At 37.0% G+C, this 15,556-nt stretch overlaps 1 protein-coding gene across 1 annotated transcript in view; it reads right to left on the reverse strand.

Moving 5' to 3' along the window:
- Positions 1-14,306: 14,306 nt before the first annotated feature.
- HCF101 (ATP binding protein) overlaps positions 14,307-15,556 on the reverse strand; it is a 138,096-nt gene continuing 136,846 nt past the window's right edge. Inside the window, exon 15 of the mRNA XM_089990039.1 lies at positions 14,307-14,677. Coding sequence (XP_089846165.1) covers positions 14,624-14,677 — 54 coding nt within the window. The 3' untranslated portion in view covers positions 14,307-14,623. The remainder of the gene's footprint in view (positions 14,678-15,556) is intronic.

Genomic DNA, 15,556 nt, shown 5'->3' on the forward strand with positions numbered 1-15,556 from the left:
AAAACAAATAAATACAAGAAATCACAAACTATGTTTTTCTAAAACCCACCTGTCTAATCGCTCCTTGTAGAATGAAAATTAAGTGAATCCTAGAAAGAACAGTACGTGAATCCTATATTTACTAACTATGTTAATCCTATATTCACTTACTAATCCTACTAACTAAAAAGAAACAACTAATTAACTAACGAAAACAAATTAATAAATCAAACTCTAAGAAATAAAGTAATTAATTCGCCGTTCCCCGGCAACGGCGCCAAAATTTGGTTGATATTTTGAAATGATTTTTTTAAAACAAGTATTTTCAATAATCTTTGGAAAATCGTCAACCAAAAATATAAAAACCGACTTTCCACAAAGTGGTAAGTTCGGGTCGAATCCTCAGGGAACAGGAATTAATCAAGATATTTCTAGAAAATTTGATTTATTAATTACAAATATCAATTTACAATTATAAAGTTAATACAACTACAATTAATCACTAAAGTGAAAATAAAAAGCAATTCAGTCTTCTGCTCCACAGCAAGGGTATTTCCGTCTTTCCGCCAACTATTGGTTCTTCGCACTTGAAAAATAACCCTGGAAAATAAATATGTTTTTCAACCTAGAAATGAAAGAAAATACAAAGTTAGTACTTTAATCTAAGAAGTAAAACTATAAATGAAACTAAGTCTAATTTTATAAAATTAATAAAACAAATGCTACTTATCAATCAAAAATTAAATAAAATACTAAACTAATTCTAAAATTAATTAAATTAATTCTACTAATGCTGTATGATGATTATGCAGCTTCTAAAATGCAGCAACTACTGAAAACAGGCCTAAAATGCCGAATCTAAGGAAATTACGAAAATGCCCCTAACTAGTGCAAAATAGCTTTCTGACAGGTTATCGAAAAACCACTGTTTGACAAAACAAACGAGGTCTGATTTTCCCAAAATTTGTTTTGTTCTGCAACTGACAGATTAAAAAATCTGACAGTTTTTATAGAATGGAAAAACAGTATCTGAAACTCCAGATATAAGCGTTTCAAATCTGGGAAAAATCAGGATATCGAAAGTCCTGTAATTTAAAATCCAGAAAAAGCGGTTTTCGCAAAACGCTTAAAAATCAGACCAAATCAACTTCGAAAGAGCTGAAATTTGGTCTGCAGTCAAATAACACGTCAATAAAGTGAATAGAACAAATTTTTTTGGAAAACACGAAATTTTTGCACAGAAAATAACGCTTGTGCGACAGGGCAAAAATCGGTTGTTTCTTTGAATGCACTATTCACTTTATGAGTTTATTTAAACACTATAGAAGGCAAAGTAAACCTAATGTAATCTAAATGACACTGTATAACAGTGAATATGCAGATGAGTATTACAACTATGCTAAATGCATGACGAATGAAATACGCTAAGCAAGTTATGACTAAAACTATGTTAAATAACGATGCAAATGCAACTATGCTACGCAATAAAATGCAATTCGACTACTAAGTTAAATAATAACTAACGACCAATCAAACAATCACAAAACACATCTCACACACACGAAACAAATACAATACACACACACACACTTCTACACTATATTAAATCAAATAAATGAACTACGTAACCTAAAATCAAAATAAATAAATCTAAATGACATTAAATACAATAAAAAACAAGGATAGGGTTAGGGTTCCCTCGGTTGACTCACTAAGCTCGGTTTTGGCTTGGGTAAGTTCGGGTTGATTTGGGTGAACTCGGTTTGGATTAGGTTGGGAGAGATAGGCTCGAGCTAAGGTTGACTCGACTAGGACTAATGTTGACTCGGCTAGGCTTGACCTAACTAGTTGGGTTCGGTTGACTTAAGATTGGGTTCGGTTTGGTCTATGACTTGACTTAGGTTTGGGTTTTGACTAAGTTAGGTTTAACTAAAACTAGGTTGGACTCGGTTTTGAGTTGACTTAGTCAACTAGGTTCGGGTTGACTTAAGTGGAATCGGTTTGACTTGGATAGGGTTGGGTTAACTTGGCTAAGGTTGACTCAACTTGGTTTAATCTAGGTTAGGTTTGACTTAGACTAGGGTTGACTCGACCTAGGCTCGGTTTTGACTAACCCTGGGTTGGACTAAAACTTGACTAGGGTTAACTCTAGGTCTTTGACTAGGATCGAGTTGGGTTAAGTAGGGCTTAGGTTTGACTCGACTAGGCTTGACTAGAGTTGGGTCTTGGTCTTGGACTCGACCTAGGTTTGGTCTATGCTTTGACTTAGGTTAAAATCAGTTTTGACAAGGTTAGGTAGACTCGGTTTTGACTAGACTCAAGGGGGTGTAGACTAGGGTTTGACTCATTTAATTGGGTCGACTAAAGTAGTAACCTCTTAATTATCCTACAATTAATTCAAAGTTACCGATTTTAATGAAGGAGGTTAGGAAAATAAAGTAATAATTATCAATGCTCAACTTGGAAATGATTTGGATTCTCCAAAAACCGCCCCACTTAATGAGGGGGTTACACTCCTTAATTGCTTTTAAAGCTCATTTTGGAAAAATGAAAAGGCCAATCTAGAAATCCACGATTTTTGCTTTTCAAGGTAGAATTGAATTGCCTTTAATTCTTTAGGGAAATCGTGGAGTCTAAATTAGAATTTTTGTTTAAATGCAAAAACACTTTCCAAAGTGAAAGAGTAACTCCTTCTTTAATGCATATTCAAAATTCAAATCTTCCTTAAATGCTTCACACGATTTTTGAAGAACCTCCTCTTTCCAAAAGGTTTCCAAATTTCAATTACTTTAATTACCTCCCTTCTCAAAAATCGCCAACTTCTAAAAGTACTACTTTCTAAACTAATATAATTAAAGCTACCTAGGGAATAAAAGAACTTAAATAGAAAAACGATTTTCTAAGATTAAATGCTACCCTAATTCCAAAAACTTAACTTAAATGACCCCTAAAAACGGCTAAGACACTTAACCCTAATACATTGAATCTAGACACCTTCCTAATCTACCTACTTACAATTAATAATTTGTAAAAAAAAAATCGACCAAGAGCTCAAGGGGAGCTCTAATGGCTGCCGCCCCACCTTGGGGAAGAAGAAGAACAAATAAAAAAATAAATCAATAAATAAACTCACAAAACATGATTTTACTAAGTAATCACTATTTTGATAAAACTAAATTAAAATATAATAAAAAGAACTCCTAATTACACAAATGCAAAAATGAACAGCACTATGCTGGAATTTATTTAAAAATATCAAGAAATGAAAATTCGATTTTTGTAATTGTTTTCAATAGATTCAAATCACCAAAAACACAAAATGCTAAAAACGATTCTCTAGAACAATCCGAAAATAATGAAATGACTTAACACGATTTTATGTTGCTGTTAACATGCAAAACATACAGCAAACCACACAACTTACTAACCTAAAAACACAAATTTAACTAAAATGCAAAGATCGGCTAGAATAAGTCTAGCCGATTTTTTATTTTTTTTCAAAAATGAAAACAAACAAGACACAAGCACAACCCACGAATAAAATGAATTAAAATGAACTTTTATAAGTAGATTCTCTGCAAAACAACTCAATACACACGCTGGACAAGAGAAAAAAAATCGAAACAAAAATATTTTTGTAAAACCAAGAATCGGCTAGAAATAGTCTAGCCGATTTTTGTATTTTTGCTTTTCAATTGAAATAAAAATTACAACCCACAATCAAACGACTAAGATGAATAAAAATGGAATTTTATAATTGACTTTTCAGTAGGACAGACCGAAGAACACCTATGGCAAACTTGAAGAATCGGCTAGATGAAGATCTAGCCGATTTTAAGGAAAAGGATGAAAAATCTAAAAAAAACTCGATTCTAATAAATCATTCCAACAAATAAACCTAAGCTAACGTGCTGGCCTATGCACGAAATCTAATCTAAGGTTGAAACAAAAAGAAAAATAAGAAACACACAGAAAATAAAAAAATTAAAATCACACACTCAATTTCGGTTTTAGCTAGAAGAGAAGGAAGAAGAAGACCTACCTCTTGGAAGATCCGACGACCGGGGGGATGAAGAAGAGCAGACCGTGGCTGGAGATGGACGTCCTAAACAGTTCGAGAATGCTGGTCTTCACCATAAAAAACAGCATCTTTGCAGCTGCTACACGTTGGAGATCCACCGACGATGGAATATGAGCTGATTCTCGATCGGAGGGTGTAGAAAGCCGGATGGAGGTAGGGCCGACTCACCTTGTTGGTGTGTTTCGCACTCCCACACAAGATTAATGGTCTCCACCTCTGCTACACCTGCAAAAGTACAGAAAAATGGTGAAAATACAGCAAGGAGAAAGAAAGAAATGGAAAGGAACACAAGGGAGATCGAAAATATGCTTGAAAATCAAGCATAGACCGGTCTTCAATGGCCAAAACGTGGGGGGAATGGAGAGGAAGGAGCTGTTGGAGTAGAATCACTGTAGGGGGCATCCAAACACAGCCAAAGACGCCTAGGGTTCTTCAAAAAAGACTATTTATAATTTTGACCTTTTTCAGAAAGAGGGTTAAAAATAAATTTTTGCTAGGCGCCACTTTCTGGGGGGGTTTCAGCAAAACTTTTTAAATTGGATATGGATAGGCGTGTGGGCTGGGTTTTGGGATTTCTAAGGGTTGATCCAAAGTCCAAAGAACCTAATTGGGTCGGATATGGATCCGATCCACCTCGAAATCCGTTCCCAAACACTGAAATAGCCATAACTCTCTCATTTTAACTCCGATTTTTCTGAAATTCGAACCATAACCCCTTACTATCAAAATACATCTAAACATGGGTTTAAAACCTTAAACTTGATACAAAATGCATGAAAAACTTGTTTACATGATGTGCATTTCATGCATCATCAATCTTTATAAATGAAAAGCGAGGCATCAGACTGGGATATGACAAATCCATGAGAAAGTAAGTATGTACTCAGGCATTGGTACCATGCCCGAGGGGCTTGCTTGAGGCCATAGATGGCACAGTCTAGTTTGTAGACATAATAAGAAAACTTAACATATTCAAACCCCGGTGGTTGGCTCATGTACACATCTTCATCGAAATATCCATTGAGAAAGGCATTGTTGAAGTTGAGTTAACACATGACCCATTTAAAAGAGACAATAAGAGAGAGGATAGCCCGAATAGTAGTTGGCTTGATGACGGGACTGAAAGTCTCAAAGAAATTGAGGCTTTCCTTCTAATTAAACCCCTTTGCCACAAGACGAGCTTTGTAGCGAGCAATAATGCCGTTAGAGTGTCTTTTGATGCAATAAACCCATTTGCAGCTAACGACATTAAGATGAGATTGTGGTGGAACCAAGTGCTAGGTGTGGTTGCACATAAGTGCATCATATTCAGCGGCTATAGTCCTTTGCCAGTGGGGTAGTTGAGATACCTATTTAAATGTAGAATGATCGAGTTTGAGAAGAGAGGCATGAAGACTGGTAAGCACAAGGGGGTAGAGGGAGGTTGAAAACATTTTGGGTTTTAAAGAACCAGTCATGGACCGTGTGATCATGGGATGAGAATGATCAGGGAGACGATGAATGCTCAGACTAGATGTGAGAATGGGAGAACCACTAGGGGACAAGGAAGGAGTTAGACTAGATGGGGATGAGTTAGGTGATACAAAGGGATCGAGACTAGAGTTGGCAGTCGGTTAATGATGTAGGTAGTCGTTCAAAATGCATCAACCTGGTATTCAGGCATTAAATTTGTACCACGATGAAATATACCATGACATTAAAGATAACTTTTGAACTCAGAACTTGTAAATTCACCACCATTGTCATACTAAAAAGATTTAATAGCAAAGTCAACTTGATTTTAAACAACGGGCTTAAAATTTTTGAAGCAATCAAACACTTAAGATTTAGTTTTTATTAAAAATAACCAGCAAAACCTTGAGTAATCATCAACTAATAGCAAATAATATCTGAAGCCTTCCCAAGAATCCATAGGCGCAGGGCCCCAAACATCTGTATGCAAGAGTTCTAGAGCCCGTGAAATGTTGGATTATGAGTCACCAAAAGGCTCTTTATGAGCCTTTTCAATGAGGCAATCAACATAGGTTTTTATTTCCCTATTTTTATAAAGAGAAATAAGATTACTAGATCTAAGGAACAACACAATTGTCTTGTTGGCATGTCCAAGCCACTGATGCCATATGTCAAACGATTCACATTTTTCCACATATGTTGTCATTAATAAAGAGTTACTGCTTGCCTTAATTGGATATAGGTTTGCACTGGTTTTCGGTCCCCGAAGTCGAACCTTGCCTATATGATGATCCTTAACAATAAAGTGAGATATGGTAAATTAAAAAATACAGTAATTATCCTTAGTAAATTGACCAACAAATAATAAGTTCTTTGCGATGCCGGAAACATGAAGAACATTCTTTAGTGAGAACTAATATCCTCTAAATGAAAGAACCATGTCTCCTGTATGAGAAATAGGTAGAGTCTTACCATTTCCTATCATGATAAAATCACTTCCTTGATATAGAGATTTATTGGCAAAATGTTGCTTATTCATCGTCAGATGATTAGTGGCACCTGTGTCAGGGTACCAATAGTCATCCCCAATTTGTTGCATGGACATAATCGAGAAGGCCTTCAGGATGTCCCAACAGTCTTTTGCAGTGTGATCACACTTGCTACAATATTGGCAAATCACAAGTACTTGTTTATTTGAGTTACCTTGATTGAAGTTGTTGTTCTGAGGGGGAATTACATTGATGCCCCTTTTCTTGATTCCAACGACCTCTGTAGGAGTCACATGCTCGACCCCTACCTCGAGTGGTAGAAAACATGGTCTGATTGGATTCTTGAGTTTCAGATAGTTTTAAGTGCAACAAGAGCACTCACTTTTCTTGATTTATAAGCAGATCATATAAATTAGTCAAGTCATGAATAGTAGAGACAGTTGTAACATATGTTATAAAGGTTTCATACTCTATGGGCAGTCCATTGAGAGTTATCTGAATAAGATTTGTGTCATCAATAGGATGACGTGAGGCAGCTAACGAATCAGATAAAAAACTGATTTTATTGAGATATGCCAACATGTTCATTGATTCCTTCTTGATAAAGGCTAACTCTTTCTTCAACATCATGATTCATAAGGGTGACTACGAACCATAGGTTTTCTTCAGTGTTGTCCAGGTATCACGGGCAGACTTAGTTCTCATGATTTGCCCAAGGACTACTTCAGAGACTAGCTTTGATCCAGCTCAGAGCCAGCTGATCGACTTTTCGCCAGGTGTGATAGTCAGGATTGACTACCGGTCTCCCTTTCTTATTGATAACAAATTTGATGGGTTGAGAAGACGACCCATCGACAAAACCTAAGAGGTCTTGGCTCACCATGACAAACTCCAACTGTAAATGCCAAGGAAGATAGTTTTCTCGATTCAATTTAATTGAGACTAGACTTGCCATCTGAGTTGCTGACACAGTGGGTATCATTGAGACAGACGAGTTGGATGAGTTAGATGCCATTGATTTGCTCGTTAGAGTAGGCAGCTCCGATACCATGAAAGATGAACAATAGGGAATAAGAATGCACACACTCACATTATCGTGATATGTGAGTTGATATCCTATTAAAGAAATACATGATAAGATAATAACTAACATGTAACATTTGGCTGACAGGTACAGTAGCCGAATACGAGATTTGAGGAGCGCTTATCACAAGATAATAACAACCGGTAAATCATTCATTATCTGTGGATCGTAAATTGTTGCTTAGTTCCAAAATTAGACTAATGCATCTAATTAAGTTGTTGCTTTCTTCTTAAACGGTTAATATGCTTGGATCATGCCACAAGCCTATTAGAAAGCAAGGAACAAAAGGAAAAGCATGGTGCAGAGGAAAACGCTAGAAAATGAACGATGGAGCAAACATTCCTACCAAAATGGCTACTTGTAGGACAATGATAATATTGGACTTCAACCAATCAAGGGCCTGAATGGTGCATGTTTTCTTATTAAAAGAGTCTATGAAAGGTAGATTTTTTCTGTTCATTATGTTACTGAAGTGAAAATATTTGAGAATGAAACTTGTTAGGCAGATTGAACATGTGTAATGGTTTTTAAACAAGTGTACTTTGTTGTAGTCCCAGTGATGGAAATTCGAGGGTAGCTGAAATTATGATTTTTTGGTTTTGCCTGTAAGATTTACTTGTTTGTGCAGACTCTAGGTGATATGATATAGAAACATAGTGTCACCCCTGAGTGCAAGTGCATTTATAGAATGGTTATATTGAATGAATCATTCTATAGTCAAACTTTTACTCTACAAACGGGATAACACAAGAAAATATAAGTTATGAAGCCTGCTTCTAGTGACACTTATGCTGAAGGTGCGATCATTAAGAATAATTATCATGTGAATTTGAAAACAATCTCCAAAGGTCCAATTAGGCACAATCTCCAAAGGGTATATAGGCTATCAAGCTTGCTGAACCCATCTCTAAGGTTAGATTGTGTCAAAACAACTCGCTTGTCTGGTAGGAGCAACTAGTGCACGTCACCTTGTGTTGGGACATTGCAGGTTTAAAGCCCAATGGTATATACTGTAAAGGGTAGGGATCTACCTAACCCCAGTTAGGGATGGACCGGAGAGAAATGGAGCCCTGCCCCGCCTCGCCCCGTTAAGAATGGGGATGAAGGACATGAAATGATGAATGGACCAGACATGGAGGTTAAAATCAAAACTCATGCATGGATGAACTTACACTTTCCCCGTCCCACTCCACCCCGCCCTTAATCCCTGTTTTTTTTATTATTATACCCTTATATATATATATATATATATATATATATATATATATATATATATATATATATATATATATATAACCTTAATATAAAACCCTTTCTCAAATTTCGTTTTTTCTTTTTCCTCTCCTTCCTCTAACGAGCCACACGAGTTTTCATTTCTCCTCTCCTTCCTTTAATAGCGGAAAACAACAGCGGCGGAAGGACTGGAGAAACAAGGCCTCACCCTGTTTGGACCGAGGATGGAGGACATGAAACAGTGAATGAACCAAGGATGGAGGTTAAAATCAAAACCTAAGCAGGAATGGAGGCGGGGATAGAGGGCAAATTTTTGAAACTGGGCGGAGGTGGAGACCTTATCCCCAGCCTTTGCCGTGGTCCACTGTCATCCCTAACCCCAACTTGCCTTTCAAAAAAAATAACTAGCATCATGAGATTCAAATTAGATCATTGTACCAAATATATATATATATATATATATATATATATATATATATATATATATATATATATATATATATCAGTCACTACAAGTTCCCCTAGATCATATATAGTAATGGGTAGGTGTCAGAAGCTTTTTTTGCCCCTAGCTGGGATAGGGGTTTTGAGGCTGTTTTTCAAAAATCTGACCCTACAGATGTGTTTTTCATGATCGATTTGCTAGGAAATCACACTTGCATCATGTGTTTTTTAGGGAAAAAATGATTTTTAAACATTGAATATTTTTTAAAATTGTAAAACGTTGATTTTTGAATCTTATAAAAACCTAACTTGGTGTTCAAATAGGACGATCCAAAAGTCGATTCCCACAGAATCAAGTAAATCACATCTGTATGGCCAGAATTAAAAAAAAAAAAACAGTCAATCTTTCCAAAGCAGTAGGCACAAAAATCACGCTTTTAGTTGTTGAACAGAAAAATATTATTTTGCCCTTATTGGTCAATGAAACTTGTGTTTTGCTTATAATGAACAGATAATACAAGGTTGCTTACTTAAGAAATTGCTTAAAATTGTGGCTTTTTGCTACATAATATGGTACCAATGTTATTGGTATGGGCCCTGAATCGTTTGGCGGATCGATTAGGTGGATCGGTCGATACCAATTCTCAAGTGAATCGTTCTGAATCGGCTAAAAATAATTAAAAAATATTTCATGTCAATCAGAGTGTGACATGTGTTAAAAATCATTAAAATAATATTTAAAAAAATAATCTTAAGCATTTTTTATATTTATTAAAAAATAACCAATTCAGGTTAGTATCGTATTGATTTTCTGCCATAGGATACCTATCGGCCTATTCAGGCGGATATTGACAACATTGTATAGTACTACCCATAGTACCTTATATAAGGATGTCTTGTTTACCTAGGCCTTAAGTAAGGGTGGGCATCGGGCCAGCCCAGTCAACGGCTTGGCCTGTTTACTAACGGGCCTGATTTTGGCCCGGTTCTTAGCGGGCTCATGTTTGAAGAGAAGCCCATGACCCAGCCCATTGGCCCAATGGGCCAATGTGAAGCGGGCCGGGTTTAGGCCGTCCTGGCCCAAACTCATTTATTTTCCTTTATTTTCATGTACGGCACAAAAAGCTAATTCTTAAATTGGTGTAACTAATTCGGTAAATACTAATAATTAACAAATAGCAAGTTCTCATGCAATTAATTAGGTAAATAGCAATAGTTATCCAAGTTACTACTTATTAGTTAACTTTTAAAAATTTCATACTATTAAAAGAATTAATAAATAACTCAGGCCCGTCAGGTCAGCCCAGTAGTCTGCAAGCCGAAAAGGGCCCTGTCGGTGTATGCAACAGGCTGGGTTTCGGCTGGATACCTAACGGGCCTAAGCTTAAATTCATGGCCCAAACCCAGCCCATGGCGGGCTGGGTTGACTTGGCCCACTGGTTTCCCACCCGTAGCCTTAAGTAATGCATGTTCACCAAAAATTCAGGTCACGCCTCTATCTTCAAGGACACCACCCTATCTAGATTTCTAGAAGTGTAGAATGACTAAGGGACAAACAAGATAACATCCCTGCTTAGAATATAGTCACCACAGCAATAAGTGGAGGATGTAAGAAGCCTCACAAAGCAGATAAAAACCTGTTGTTGTTTTTGAAAAGGCAAGCTGAGGTTAGTTATACAATTATACTATTTGGATTTTGAACCAGCAACTTCCCAACACAAGGTGACGTGCTTTAGCTACTCCTACCAGACAAGAGGAGCCCCAGTTGGTATAAAACCTATGTTTTTTCTTAAATGCAACTTTAACCCATCATGTCTAGGTCAATAGTAAAACATAATTTCTAAAAGAAAAACATTTTTTCTGACTTACATTTTCAACATTAACAATGGCAGCAACAACAACTACTACGCCTTCATCCCAAAACAATTGGGGTCGGCGATATGAACCAACAAAGAAAATCATTCTGAGTCTTCCACATGAATCCTTCTCCTCCAATCATTTCTAACAATGGCAGCAAGCTTCCCATAAAGTTTCTGAAGCGTGAAATCAATAGCAGCAAATTTCTTCCAACGAACTCATATTAAAGGCAATCATTTTCCTTTCTAATGTTGGATGCTTTCATTTTTTTTGCCTTCAGTATTTAAATTTTAAGCGACCTGCCTGAAAGCCATCCATCTTGGCATTTCTCGAGATAGATGCTGTTTCTATCTCGAGAAATGTTGAGATGGATGATCAGCAATAAGCAGCACCGCTGCACAAAAAAACACCTCTAAACTATAATAGATTTAAGTGCAACACCTTTAAATTTGTTTGAAATGAATGACAAGCAACGAATGAAGGCCCCCAACTGCTGCCATAATGTGCATAAAATCGGTGAACTTGAAAGGATTCAAACTTTTTCAGAAGCTACAAGCCCATGAGAATCTCTTTTGGTTTTAAGCAGTTTGGATTCATATATATAATCTTGCACCTAAAAATAAAAAAACATTGACCAACAAATTAGGAAGGCTTCTTGACATAGAAGCCACAAGAGAGTTGTGTGTAGGGGTGTAAACCTGTCTGGTTTACCCAGACCTGACCCGGACCAAACCCTAAAGGGTCCGTTTATGGTGATAAATAAGAAGACCCGATTAAGACTCGGGTTCAGACCCGAAGGTCCGATTAAAAGATCCAGGTATAGTTTGTGAAATTTTATACCAGACCCAGACCCAATCCGAGTTTCAATTAAGACCCGTAATTTTTCAATGTAAAAATGAAAAAAATATTATTTTACTGGGTATAGTCCCTGTTTGGCTCATGTAGTTCTTAGGAGATCCGGGTATGGTTTCGCTTATAGTAGACCCGATTATACCCAGGTCCAGACTTGATACCATACCCAAAAATATGATCAAAGTCTGGTTCCACCGGGTCCGAACGAAACGGGACCCTTTCAGTTGTGTGGCCTCTGTTTCTTTGGCAGCATATGGGAGGTCTCATATAAGAGTCCCTTTCAAATTAAATGCCATTGGGGTTTGACCAACAGGAGACCTGCTAGTGTGTGGGTGTGGTTCCCTTGGCCTCGACATATATATATATATATATATATATATAATATAAGATGGATGGACGGCAGCTAATTTTAGAAGACCTAGACGTCCTAAATCAAGTTCCAATAAATTTCCATTCTTTAGAAATTGCTGCAAAGCAAATACAGTAAGGTTAAGAAATGAACAAAAATGATATATAACATCAACCCCCGGATCGTCTGTTGACAAAATGAAATTGATGGGGCCCACAATAGAAAGTAGATATAAGCCAATTGACTTTCCAAAGTTTAGTGAACGTTTTTTGGGGGTTCGTAATTATAAAAAAGAAAAAGAAAATGGCCTTGTCATGTAGAATTTTAGGACATCACATGATTGGACCCAAGGCCTAATCCAGCCCAACAGACACAGACCAGACCCATCTAAGTAGGGGATGTAATTTATTGTGAAAGAGGATTGGATCCAAGCCCCAATGGCACTTCGACCTGTTTTTGTAGTTTCCTAAAAAGATACAGATCCAAGCCACTATAGTACAGGTTTACATCACGTTTCGTATTGCTGACAGTATCTGATCAGATAAACTATCAGATCTGGTAAAGAATCCGAATTAAATATGGGGAAAAGGAAAGGGAATTTTTAATTAAGAAAAGTAGAACCACCCTTGTATCATGATCCAGTTACTCTTTTACATGTAAATTTAGTTCTGATATCGGCAGTAAGTTCAGATCAGGCAAGCAGTCTCCTATACTCAAAATCTAAGTCTAGATCCATGTCCATGTATAGATCCAGATCCAACTAAGCCGGATTTGATCACCTGAGTGCCAACCAAATAAAGCCTTAGGGCACCATCTTGCTTAATACAGTTGCTATAATCATCACAGGGTCAGATTCCATACACAAGTTGATCCCCAATTTTCAGCCAATACATCTCAAGGCACCAAGAGAGCTTCACATTTCAAGTAAATAAACCTTGCACCATTCTAACGAAACAAAAATAGCTTGCCCTTAATAGCAACATGCAGTTTATTCTCATAACCATAAACATGATCTAGGGATTCAGTAACCAAATGAAGTGAAAAACCCTAATATATATCGGACTTCAAGGGTTTAAAGGGACATAGTGGCTGCTATGAATAAACTTTCGGAAGGGCGGGCAGCTCCAAATTAGATTGATCAAGATTTTGTTGATATTATGATGAGATTCGAGAGATTTCACTGTTGGCTTGTCACAAAAGATCGGAATTAGGTTCCTGGATGTCTTGCTAGATTGGAACCTTATCCGGAGGATAAAATTTGGAAAGATAAACCTCCTGATTGGTTTCCAATTCGTTCCTTGTGATTGATTCTTGATGATTTTGGAATTTAATATGTTTTGATTTACTGGTTGGAGTCTACCTAACCCATCTTGCCAATCAAAAAGAAAAAAAAAATTAAGCAGAGTTTATATGAGTGGCACCTATATTGTACAATCTATCATCCTGTCGTTATCTCCCATTTTTCATGGCAACGTCTTGCTTCTACCACCAAAATGAAGACCCTTTACTTTCCTTGAAAGAAAGGGGCAAGATTATGATGTGGAATGCCCATGGGCTATGTGGGCCAGAAAAAAAGCACTTCATCTTGACTTCCATTGCTCGAAAAAGGCCGGTTTTAGACTGAGCCTTCATAGACAAACTTTGGAGGAATTGTTTCTATGCTTCCCAGCCAACGGTGGGACGGTCCGGGGGTATTTTGATTGCTTGGAAGGAAGGATTGGACGGTACCGTGGTCCATATTGGGAGCTTTACCATATATGCCATTTTTTTCTCATGGGGGAAGCAGCGATCCACTTCTTCTCACTACGGTTGTCTTTTCATTAGGTTATACAAAGTCTTTTAATTTGACAACAATCCTTGAAGAAATACCTTATAATTAAAATAAGAGGGAATATATATGTGTGTGTGTGTGTGTGTGTGTGATTTTGCGATCTATAGCAGCAGTAGAACCAAATACACAGTATCCTGAAACAAACAAAATCAAAATGAGATCATGATCAAGGAGTGGAAATTTTGACGGATAAATTGTACAGATTAAGGGTAGTAGAGACAACTTCACAACAAAATTGCCAGACCTATCAGTTTAATTGACATACAACATTACTCTTATGAATAGAAAAATACATTAATGAATCAAGATGGGGCCATCAACACTTACTAAAAATATGGGGTCGCTACAATCACTAGAAGATGTACACACTTCCCTCACATTTTCTCCATCGTGGCTTTAGTTCATGTTTCCAAGGAGCAGATAGAAGCAGTCTCCTCAGTAAATCCAATTTCATCCGTCACTTTGGTCTGGCTTAAGGAGTGTCAATAAGCCTCTCCATACTCTCTAATTGATCATACGGTGCAATCTGCAGAACACAGGCAAGCAGATTAATATTAAAATATAACCTAAGATTGTGGCATGCCGTTACTGGTATGAGCAAGGTGTAGGCATGAGAGAGAGGGGATGCTGAGAGAGAGAGAGAGAGAGGTTTTGTCTTTTCCTATGGTTTGGTAAGTCATACACAAGCCATCAGGACGTTGGCTGCCATAAGACTGATGGATTTCCAATATACATGTTGCTCAAGTTCATGGCTTCTTCCAGAAACACATCCTTAGAACCATTTTCTTGCTAACCAAGAAGCACGTAAATCCATCATGTAATAAAAAGCATCAGTTTAATGCAGTACTAGGATGGTGCCCAATCTTATACATTACAATTATGATGTTCTGTGGAATACATTATATCAGTCTCAGTTCACCAACAGCTGGATAATGCACATAAGTTTAGTTGTCAAAAGACTGAACACCGGGCAGTTCAGGTGCAGACACAACACCAAAATAGGCAGATGATAACCAGGCAGTGTAGAAAAATGTAGGATTCTTAATGACGGAGTTCCCATGATTTGCTTAATAGATCACTGTATAAATCCAAGTTTCAATGAAGCGTGGTCTATTGAAGCTAAGAAAAATAATGTTAAGTGTGATGCATGCTTAGAAAATGTAAAGTACACTGAACAAACTTCGGAATTGTAAAAGACATGAAGGATGTTGATTCTATTAAAGTCTTTTATTTTCAGGAATCAAGTCTGTTTCTATTACGTCAATGATGATCACATTTGCAATACCTGTGCATTTTCCTCCATTCATGCAGCAAATGTGATCCTGGACACTCCTTCCTTTATTGTGTAGCTGATGTCTCTTATTGTAATAAGTATGAAGCTTGGTTTTGCATTGTCTTCTTTTTT

This window comes from Nuphar pumila, chromosome 15 (genome assembly GCF_984573655.1).
Source record: "Nuphar pumila chromosome 15, dmNupPumi1.hap1.1, whole genome shotgun sequence".
Taxonomy (NCBI): domain Eukaryota; kingdom Viridiplantae; phylum Streptophyta; class Magnoliopsida; order Nymphaeales; family Nymphaeaceae; genus Nuphar; species Nuphar pumila.